The sequence below is a fragment of the Thalia democratica genome, chromosome 4, assembly GCF_965202585.1.
Source record: "Thalia democratica chromosome 4, ktThaDemo2.hap1.1, whole genome shotgun sequence".
In the NCBI taxonomy this organism is placed as follows: domain Eukaryota; kingdom Metazoa; phylum Chordata; class Thaliacea; order Salpida; family Salpidae; genus Thalia; species Thalia democratica.
Genome location: NC_139168.1, coordinates 60,977,849 through 60,989,318, shown reverse-complemented (window position 1 = coordinate 60,989,318; position 11,470 = coordinate 60,977,849). Strand labels below are relative to the sequence as shown.

The 11,470-nt window shown below is 29.4% G+C and overlaps 1 protein-coding gene across 1 annotated transcript; it reads right to left on the bottom strand.

Moving 5' to 3' along the window:
• Positions 1-3,205: 3,205 nt before the first annotated feature.
• LOC145834476 (uncharacterized) lies at positions 3,206-7,774 on the bottom strand. Its single transcript, XM_082941914.1, has 7 exons — positions 7,663-7,774; positions 7,267-7,466; positions 6,478-6,746; positions 5,927-6,266; positions 5,050-5,542; positions 4,436-4,876; positions 3,206-4,105 (listed from the first exon to the last, which is right to left on the bottom strand). Exons 1-7 carry the CDS (start codon positions 7,762-7,764, stop codon positions 3,746-3,748), a joined length of 2,205 nt encoding a protein of 734 aa, XP_082798040.1. The 5' UTR covers positions 7,765-7,774; the 3' UTR covers positions 3,206-3,745.
• Positions 7,775-11,470: the final 3,696 nt, after the last annotated feature.

The following is an 11,470-nucleotide window of genomic DNA, read 5'->3' as shown; positions in this document are numbered from 1 at the left end:
CTTCCAAATTAAAAAAAAAAAAAGTTTATAGTAGTTAACAAAATACTAACCACTTTGAAAAATTAACTACTGATATGAATGTTAATCAAAGCTAGTTATAAGTTAAAGTAGTACTTGTAAAAATAGAATAAGAAAGATTTTTATTTAATTCATTATACCTTGATGGGTTGTAACGGATATCAAACCACACCGACTAAACTGTTTTGATGTAATGGAAAGTTTTAACTCACGTTCATCTAAGCGATTAAGAGAAAGCTAGCCAAACAGAATCAAGAGAAGTGCATTTCTCGTGACTCTTAAGACGACATCATACCAAATGTCGCGTTATTTTGAAATGAGCCAATCAAAAAATGTCTGACGAAATATTTCTTGCACAATGTACAATTTTATATACTCATCAGTTATTGTGCATGATCATTCGAGCCACAACTTTTCTGCAGTCAGCTGTAGAGTCAGCATGTAGTATCAGAAAGTGAACATTGTATTATGTTCTGTTTAATGTAAAGTTTTTATTTAGCAGTGTATACTACAAGTGTTTTATAGTTTAAGCTCTATAAGTTAATTCTCATTTTGGAATAAACTTTCTGAAACATCTGTCTTTTAGATATAATTTATTTTTTTAAGAATTGAATTCAATTTCAAATACACTCTATAGTAAAGTCTTTATATTTCGGAAAAAGTTTGGTTCTTTTTAATAAATTATGACTTTAAATTTGTTTTGCATAAATTATAAGGAATAGGAAAATGTTTTTATTTGTTTATGATTAATAGTCTACTTTTAAAGTATACTTTAACCATTTTACTGTAACAATACAAGTCTTATTCGTGTAAGTAATCCACATATTCCAGGGTTGCCACATTTTTTATTTCAAACTTTCTCAAGGTTTTATAAATTTCTTCCAGATTTTTGAAAGTACATATTTTTTTGACCATTTTTAGTAGTAAGTTAATTGTGTCTTTTGATAAATTTAAATTACTCAAACGGGGAACGGGTCAAATGTGCACCAAAGGACTATTTTGCACGAAGGATCATTTTTGCACCTAAGTAAAAAAAAATTGTAAAAAAAATAAATGAATTAATAAAAAAAAAGGAGAAAATTAAGTTACCGAACGAGGGTAAGGGGTAACAGTGAAAGTAAAATTAAAAAAAAAACTTCAACCCGTGCAAAGTGTCTCTTCGTGCATATTTGTAACCTACCCACTAAAACGATACTGTATTACTATTTTATCTTTGCTTTATTCTTTGGCGACCTGTACTAACATTTTGATTTAATTTTTTTTGTCATATGATTGTTCTAAAGCTTTTATTATATTGATATATAACATAAATAACTCTACAATTTTGTTAAAATTTATGGTTGGTTTCAACTTGTTATTTTCTTATTAATAATTATCAAGTTACCAAATTAAATAATATTTTATAGTTTGCAATATTTTATATTAAGTTAAATAAAAACAATAACAAGATCTAAAATGAATTTTTAAAGTATGAATAATTAAAATTTAACTTACGATTCGTCCCGTATTTCTACTTGCTTCACTTCACACTGGTCTTTTACAATAGTTTTTTAATGAGATAAAAAAAAAAAAAAATACAATAAACTTATATGAAAAAGCAAAATAAATATTGACTTATCTTTTATTTACCCATTTTGAATACTTGATGACCGAAATATAAATTCATACATGATTTATCAAGTTTAAACCAACTTTCAAATTTTTATCAATTAATTCAAAAGAAAATGTAAGAAATGAAACAGCTATTTTTAAATGTCTAACATAAGTATTGAATCATATTTTAGATAATTACAAAAGTATTAAATAACCGTACTTAAAAACTTATTCTGTTCTAACTAAACTATCTAAGAGACTGATGTTTTAAGAAATTTTCAAACTAAAATTTCCTACATGAAACTCAAATGAAAAAACACTTAAAAAAATTAATTAAGAGCTATACAACAAATTATGAAAACAATAATTTTTTATTACTCGAAGTACATAATCACGCTAGAACTGTCTGTTTTTCTTCTGTTCAAAGAAGGTTTACCTCGAATCTATTTTCTCTAATTCTGATGACTATATAATATAATTATACATTGGGCAGAAATCATTGCATCAGACGTTTTTGATTTTCTCTTGCTCTTAGTTTTATTTTAATATTAACACTATTTAAGTTACATCAGAAATAGTTTCTTGTTAACAGTCTACATACTTGATTGCAAAATGATAAAAATAAATATAAAAATAGTAGTTTAATTTTTTCAGTAATAACTTTTCAATTACTAATTAAAAACTTGTAATATACTTTTTTTAAGTCCAAAAATGCTAAAATTTACTGAAATGAAAACTAATAAAAAAAATTTGTAAAAACTGCATATTATTATTTTTATTCAATTTCAGGTTTTTTTATTATATTTGTACAAAACTTTAGGTTTACCAGGTTTTTTTTTTCAAAATTTCTCAAACTCCAGTTTTTTTGCCTAAATTATCAAATACCAGGTTTTGTGGCAACCCTAATATTCTGTGTTAGTTTCAGGGTTTAATACTTTTGTTTTAGTTTACTTGAAATAAATTATACTCTCAGAAAGAGTAGTTTAAATAAGAGAATATATTTACCAGGCTGAAAAAACTTTAAAAACTATAAACACCAACAACTTAAAACATATTATCTGTTGGATAATCATCACAAGCTCATTAAACAATGTTTTTTGTATGCAGTACTATTTTACTTTTTGAAGATTTTGTTTTTAGTTAACATTTATAGCTGATATATAATTTATTAAAAAACAATGATACAAAAATATCAGACACTATCGCTTAAAATATTTTTATTTTGGGTTGAGAAAAATTGTAGTAAAACTATAAGACATACAAACTAAAGCAAGCCCGCAATAACAACGATAAGTTTAAGACTGTTTAGATTTTTAATATTAAGAATGTTTTACTTTTTAACTATTTTGTTTATATACAACTATAATTTTACATAAAAAAATCTCTAACCAAAACTTCTTTATTTCGTTTTCATTACTTTTAAACAGAGTTTTTTAAGTTGTATCAACTAAAAAAAAATTATTAAAAACGATTTATTATGAACAAATTTCCTACACATAAAATGTTTACAGTTGTTAAAAATACAAAAAAAACTTTTAACTACTTTCTGTACAAAAAATAAAAGAGTTTTTTAAACTTTAATCTATTAGGCACTATTTTTAACTGTTAGTATTAGTAATAGAAAAGTGAACATACTTCTATTAAATAAAAACATTTCAAAATTATCTTAAGCAGCGCTTTGAAATAACTACTTTTATAAAACTCAATAAGAAATATTTTGTATAAAAAACACAGGAGTATAAAAAAGCTATCATCGATTAATTCATTTATATATAATTATTAACTTGATAACATGAAGAGCATTATTAAAAACATGATATTTTTATGATTTAAAAACTGTACTAAAATAAAGAAATATGAGAATTTTCTATCAGTCATTAAAGCAGTGTTTCTAAAAAAAGTGCACCTGTGCACATAAAAGTCTATACATTTTAATATTCTAAGACCATTCAGACTATCACATGAATAAAAGCAATTTAGTTTAAAGAATGCTTTATTACAACTTAATGTTGAATTTTATATTTACATGAGAAACCATTGTACACTAACACCACTAGAAATTATCTTTGCCCACCATTTTAAGTTGCCACTAATTTGTTTAAAACCAGCAAAATTTAGAATCTCAACAAACAAGTCACACTTCATTTCCACTGTCGTCAAACGACATCCTGAGGAAGAAAACGTCGGACAAAAAACCCCCTTGCACGAAACCGTCGAGGCACCTGGGCACGCTCTTCATGGCCTCGTACAGCTTCAACGCGTCCACTCCGCACACGGGAAGGCAAGCGGAAGTGAGGGCGGGTTTGCGGATTATTGGTGGGAAGTTGAGGAGGTTCTCAATGATGTCACAGTGCTGGTAATTCTCTCTGCTGCCCTCCAGCCGGCCGATTGCCTGCAATATGACGTTCTCGCACTTCTGGCTTTCCTCCAGCCGCCTCCTCTTGATCTGGTTCAGTTTGGCATCAAACGCGTCGTCCGGGTCTTCTTCGGAAACCTGTTTTTTTTTTATTCTAAAAATGTTAGTTGGAAAGCCAAAACTCTTTTGTTATTTAAAACACACTTTTAGTGTTGATTATCAAATACTAACCATCTTAAACAGAAGACACACTATGAATACAAGAAGAGAAATGTTTGATATCAAATACACACATGTTTATGAAATATATAAATATAATTTAAATAAAACAACAAAATTTAAAAAAGTGCATAACATTACAAGGTGAGTAGATACCCATAAAAAGTTTTATTAAAAAACACAATACTTAGTCAATAAAAACTTTTAGGTTAACTAGTCAAAGTAAAAATTCAATAAAAAACATGATACCTGATAATCTTCAAAAGAAACCGGTAGGGAGCTTTTCTCGCCAAAACCCTTCACCATTTCAACGCACGCCCTCAACGCTTCTTCTTTTATCTTCCGCGGCTTTTGCTCGTCGCAGTCTCTGATCTCCATGGCGTTCAGACCGTCCCTGTCGAAGTACGCCGCCGCCAGCAGGTTCCTGTCGTGTAAGAAGAAGTCCTCCCTCCTCAGCATTTCTTCCGCCACCGTCTTGCCGAATATTCCTTCCGCTTGGAGGCAGCAAAACAGCAGCCGGTTCCAGTGGAGAAAGTAACCTCCGGGCTTCAAGTCGACGTCCTGGTTGCATTTTGAAAACTTGTCCACGTAGCGGAATGTTCTAGATAAGTCTCGGATGACCGACAACGCTTTGTCTCCCTCGCTAACCGACATCCCAGATAACAGACTGCTCTGATTTTTTTCTATTATCTAAAAAGTTTAAGTATTTCTAGTAAACCACACTAAAAATGACTAACTTAATGATCTTTTATTGCCCAAACAAAATTAACAAGGAAATAAAACAAAGTTAATTGACACAGTTAAGTTAAAAAAACATGTTAACAATAATTTAGAATAAAAAATAAACTAGTTTATAAGTAAACCTGAACTCTCTTTTTTAGATTGTTCATCTTCCTGGCGTCAAACTTGAGCTTGCAGTCGTGTTTCACCTCACAATCCCGCCACAGTTCTTCTATCAAGTTCAAGCTCTCCGTCACTTCTTCCCTGTTGAAAGCCGCTTCGACCGCCTCGAACGCGTGGATCGTGCAAGACTTCATCGAAGGTATTCCCCTTTTCCCGTAAAACTCCTCCAAACACGCCACCGCCCTTGCTTCCTTATCGCGGTCGGAGGAGTAGTTGTCGTGGAAACCGTCGTCGTCGTCGAGAGGGTCGTGATTGGAGGATCGCGAGTGGTGAAACTTGTCTATGACGACGCAGACGACCGAATCCAGTTGGAACTTGTCAAGGATTTTTGTCATTATGAAGTCTGGCGTGTGTTGAGACGGCATGTTGCACGGAGAAACGTCTAGCAGAACGCAGTTGGGCGTCTCGTAGCTGACGAAAGAGGCGTGAGTAGCCATCACTGTTATACCGTATCTGTGAAAAAAGTACTAGCTTTTAATGTATTTTAAATATACTTTTTACTGACACACACAGTTACTATGAGAACAAAGTGGTCTAGCTTTGTTTTATCCTGTAAATCTTATTTCGAAGTTCATAAGTTTATGAATTTTATACTTTATAGATACTGCATTCAAAATCATTTTATACTTTTAAGACTAAAAATAAAACAAACTAAATTAAAAAAATATTTTTACTTAATGCATTTATGATCTTTTTTTAAGTTGAGTTTATGAAGATTTATAGTACCTTTAACTTGTACTAACTTTGATTTAATAAAACTAAATAAAAATAATTGTCTATAAATTTCAAAATATAAATATTTATTTTTTAAGTTGAACTTATCAAGATTTATAGTACCTGCAACAGAAAGTGTTTCTGATAAAAACGTCGACATTTTCCTGCTGCAGATCCTTCCTCACATACTTCTCAATATTTTCTTTTTCTTCCTGCACAAAACTTCTCACTTCGTCTTCTTCGAGGGATACTTGCAGCTGGTTTGCTAGTTTGTGGTACAGTTGGAAGTAGGACCTGTTAGCCACTTGCCTTGGAGACGTGAAATTCAGCACAACTTCCTTAACAACTGCCTTCACCAGTTCCTCCCTGGTTACGGTTGCCACACATGACTGTGTGGAGTTTTGCGGAGTGTTGGGTTTGTTCGGAGTGCTTTCACTGCTGCTATAGCTTGTAAAGTCTGTGACTAAAAAAACATATTGAAAAACCTATTTAAAATACATTTTATTTAAAGCTGTAAAAAAATTTGGCTTGTATTGTAAAAAATATTAAATCAACAATAATAAAAAAAAGTAACACTCAAAATAAGTTAAATTTTTAAAATACTTATATAGGTACTATTTATTGGGAATTTAGAATAAAAATTATAAACATGTGGAAAATAAAATTAATAAAACCTCTGCTGTCAAACTGCATTGGGTTGCAAATCATCGGACGTTGCGATGACGTCACCACATCGAACGAAGGTGACTTCCCTGTCATCATGGCAACTCGAGGTGATTCGGAAGCGTACTTGCGGCAACCGGAGCCTGATCTGTGGAGCATGCGGAAGAGCTCAAGGTGATCTTTGGAGACGTGCCTCTTCCATGACTTCTTGTAGACGTAACTGCGCTGACACTCGCGCATTTCACCGTCCTCTCCACGCACCATCAACGTGCACACATGCCTGTTTTCAGCAAAATAAGATGTAAAGATGCAAAATATAGTCAATTAACCTAACAAAAGCAATACTTCCAGCAACAAATTGAATATGATATTTACTTTTTTGTTTAAACTAATACAAATGTTCAACACTTTTAAAGAGCATTTCAATTAACTTTGGCTAGGTTAATATTCGGTACAAGAAAAAATTAAACTTCTATTTATGTCCTAATGTGAAACTAAAACCAAATGCTAAAGTTTCAATTCAAAAACTCTAATCAATCAATCGAAACATGTTTTACTAAATTCTAAATCTATTCATTTTGATCAACTTTGTGATGTACTTTAAAACATAAAATACTAGACAAAAAGTGTTATAAAATTATAAAAACCCTAAAATAAAATGTTTGACTTAAGATATTATTTTTTTTTATAATACACAATAGAATTTACAAGCAGTTCTCAATTTGATTTTAACTAAAAAAATTTATAGATTAACTGCATGTGATAGAAAGACAATACATCATAAAGTTATTTTAATTCACCTTCCATTTCTCAGCTCAAAATAATCTGTTTCTTGCGCACTTCCAGAGTCATAATCACAAATTGGACTCCTTGGTGACATTCCGTTCAACGAGGGAGTTCCCAATGAGCTCTTACAAGCCATCGTTGGCAGTCCTTGCAAAGAGTTGTACGGAGAAATTCTATTGATCGAATTGTTCATTCCGCTGAAGTGATCTGATTCCTGTTGTGGATGAACAAAAACATTTTTAGTTTTAAGGTTTAATTTTTTTTATAAAATATCATCAAGTTAAAAGTAATGTTTTCAAACTAAAAAATATATTACACAAGCAAAAACAAAATTAGTAGTATTTACTGGTAAAGTACACATGTTGTTGAAGGTATTATATAACTAAAATAAAACTAAAAAATAAATTCACCTGGAAACTCCATGATGTTTCTTTGTTGCTATTTAATGACTCGGGTGGCTCTAGTTTGATATCAGTTTCAGTTTCAAACAAATTGTTTTTGATATTTGACATTGTATTAAAAAATTATATCTAGTAAAAATTAAGTTTGTTAAAGTTTATTGCTTCAGAAAAATAAAACAAGAACAAAAATTTTAAATACATACCTCTAAATAATGTTAACAATAAAAAACAAATCAACAACCTTGACAATTGTTATAAAATGTTTTACAAAACTTGCAACGTTAAAAGTAAAAATCTATTTAAACAGTTAATAATTGACAATAAAAACATATTTTTAAGTCATGATTACGTATTTTTTAAAACAAACAGTCAAGTTTTGTTATGGACTATATAAAATGAAATCAAACAATAAGTAGATAATATATTTTAATAAAATATTTGTATGAATTCAACTATTTGAGGTAGTGCAAAACTTATTAATGTTGATTTAAATAATCAATATCAAAAAATAAAAACAAAGTAGCTTCAAGCTCTGCAAAAATTTAAACAAAAACTTCTAATAGACTTTTGGTAATTTTGTATTTCATACAACATTATGTTCAAACTTTCCTAAATAAATGAATAAAGTAAAAATAAAATCAACAAAACTTATACATTTCACGTAGTATAGCAATATCTTTGTTGATCAATTCTTTTTTACCAGCTGCAGCGTTGGGCATTTCCTCACTCCTGATTAATATTTCACAGTCAATATCATCACTTGACGAAGCAAACTCAATGCTTCGTGTTTTGCACCAAAGCTTCACTGCTTCTTTCGCCATTCCCAACTCAAACAGAACTACAACACAGTTCCATCTCAATTGCAAGTTGGTTACATCATGCTGCATGGATTTGTGAAGAGCCATTACAATATCATTCTTTTTTAGTGAGTTACTCGAGCTGTTGTCTTTACAGCACACTAGAGCATAATTAAACAAAAGTTTAGACTTGTCTTTTGAGAGAAGAATGTCATAAAAGTGTTTTAGGCAACTAAGACAACCATTTTGAAACTCACTGTGGTCACACATTTTTATTGGATTAGAATTTATATCATTTAATTTAACTATGCATTCCATAATACTTTCTTTAAGACTTGAAATAGACTCTAAATCAATCTTAGACTTAATTTCATAAAGCTTTAGACAGATACAAAAATGTAGCTGCTCGGCAGACTTAAAATAATTTTCAAACTTATTCTGATCATAAGAGCTTTTTCCAAAAGAATAAGACTCATTTATGTAAACTGAAGCACTTGATTGTAGATCCAAATTAGTACTAAACTCTAATAAATCTGGTTTTGTTTCAAAAGTAACAAAAGAACAGTAAGTCATTAAAGTTATAACTTGAGCAATACTTGGTGTATTTAAATTCAACTCAAAAGGCAACACAACTTTAGATTTCATTGATTCTAAGTCTATAATTTGTTTACAAAATCTATATGCTTGCTGAAAATCCCTTCCTAAAGCAGAAAATACAGCACAATAAAATAAAACTTGAGAGTTATCAAAAAGCTGTGAGTAATCAAAACTTTGTTGAATTTCTAAACTGTTGTTGGTTTTCACAAAAAACAGTTCATTTATGGTAACATTAGACATATTTAATTTGGACATACATTGTCTGTGCAGACTTTTCCAAACTTTAAAATTAGTTTTTTGATTTGAAGAAGAATTAAGTCTGTATAAAACACATAAGTTAAATATTAAAACTGTAGAAAATTGTGGTTTTTTTGTACTTAATAGTTTCTTAATTAAGCTGGTTGCAATCTTGTAATCATTTTTCTTTGCAAAACTAGAAGCAATCAAATTTAAAATGAGAGTGTGATGTTGTTTGTCATGTTCTAAAAACCGCTCACATAAGCCTTGCAACCTTTCTGCATAAGTATCTAATCTATTTTCTTGATGCAGTGAATATGCAACACTGTACAGCAGCTTACCACAAATTTCACTATTATAAATTGAAAAGAACGTTTCTGGGATAGTACTACAGTAGAAACTTGGATCAGACCATAGACGCAAAGTTTCAGTATTGGAATAACCATCATAGTATGGCAGATTTCGGCTAAACTTGTAAAATTCCTTTTGTGTTGTAATTATATCATTTAAAGTATTTACTTCAACTTCTTGACTAGATATCCATAAAAAGCCAACAAAATTTAAAAGTGTTAAAAGTTTTTCACACAACTCTGAATTATCATTGCACTCTTTTACTAGTAAACCACACCTTTCTGTAATTTCACTTGCATCTCTAACATTTTGAAACTTTTTGTTCTTTAATGTATTGCTGATAAGGTTTATACAATGGTTCACTTCTGAGTTTAACCAGTTTAAGTTTATACCAAAAACAACTGTTTCCATTAAAGTTTTTTCACACAATGCATTGCAACAAGTTTGAACAATATCAGTACTACTTAGTGAACAGTTTACAGAACATTTTAAATAGTTCCATTTTTCTTGCCAACTATCTTTAAAAGAAGTTAAATTAACAGTTTTCATCTAAAATTACATTTGAAATTATTTATAAACTAAAATCTGTTTACAGAACTTTTTTTGAATTACACAAACTATAAAAAAAAATTGACATATCAGTTATTTTTATAATAATGAACTGTTGTATATTGAATAAGAGTGTCTTAAATATTTTTAAAATCTTTATATCAAAACTCATGGAAACTTAAAGAGCTGGACAAAACAATTTCTAAATAAACTAGATTCATAAACTTTTAAGTAAACTAAATAAACACTAATTTATTTAAATCAGCTCAGTTGTACTAAATAAATCATTCAAATATTTTGCTAATCTTTAATGCTAGTTTTGCAAAACATATAAGATTATATTGAAAATTAAACTTGGTCAATGCCTCAACATTAACATTTCAACAAATCTAACTAAAATATTTTCATATTTCAAGCTAAATAAGACTATTGTTGTAAGAAATTATGTTCAGAGCAGGAAATGTTGTAAATTTATATTGTTTAGCATATTATACTACTAAATCTTATTTTCTGCGGTTAAAAAAGAACTTCCAAATGAACTAGTATCTTGCAAAAATCTTGAACATTTTTGATTAAAGTTTAAAAAAAAATTGATCTAAATGAAACATTTACCAGTAAAATTTTTAAGTAATTAGTTTTGTTCATCTCTTTAACCATTGATTTAGGTGGTATCTAGTTTATTAGTAGGTTGATTTGTAAGCAACACCTTTCCATTATAGATCTTAATTACTTTTTAATTTTGATTTTTTGGCCGGTTTTCGTTAATGTGCTTGGGGCTTTAGATTCTAAAATTATTGGATGCTCAGTTGATTTATAATCTAGATTAATAAATTGTTGCTACCACATATTTGAAGTAACTTTTAACTAAATTTGCTGTGGTAAAACTTTGAAAACATGATGAATAACAAATAATTGTTGATATCAATACTCTACAAATTGAAAATTTCTATCTAAAGTTAGAAATAAATGCTGTTTTGAAATTTCTTGTTTAATAAAGAATGGTTGACTTATATCTCTAAGATATTCCCTAGAATTTCGAGCTAGGTTCTGAAAATTTTTGACAAGGGGTGCTTATTTCAAAAAACTATTGTTTTGGAATATGTAATTGGAAACTAATAGCTTTGGAATCGCTTGAACATTTTAGTTATAAAAGTTTGAGTTTTTTTCTGTTTGTACCTTGTATAAGTTTTATGTTTATTTTAATACTGTAATTTATTTTCTCTTTTTATGTGTCTTTCAGTTTAAGTGGCTTAGGTTTTAATGCCTATGTCCTTCATTTGACAATA

What these genes read in the sequence shown, in the direction of transcription:
- LOC145834476 (XM_082941914.1), bottom strand. Translation starts at nt 7,764, where the DNA reads ATGTCAAATATCAAAAACAATTTGTTTGAAACTGAAACTGATATCAAA. An exon ending in AAACATCATGGAGTTTCCAG is followed by an intron (nt 7,467 to 7,662) that starts GTGAATTTATTT and finishes CATCCACAACAG; the next exon opens with GAATCAGATCACTTCAGCGG. An exon ending in TTTCTTTTGAAGATTATCAG is followed by an intron (nt 4,106 to 4,435) that starts GTATCATGTTTT and finishes AAAAAAAAACAG; the next exon opens with GTTTCCGAAGAAGACCCGGA.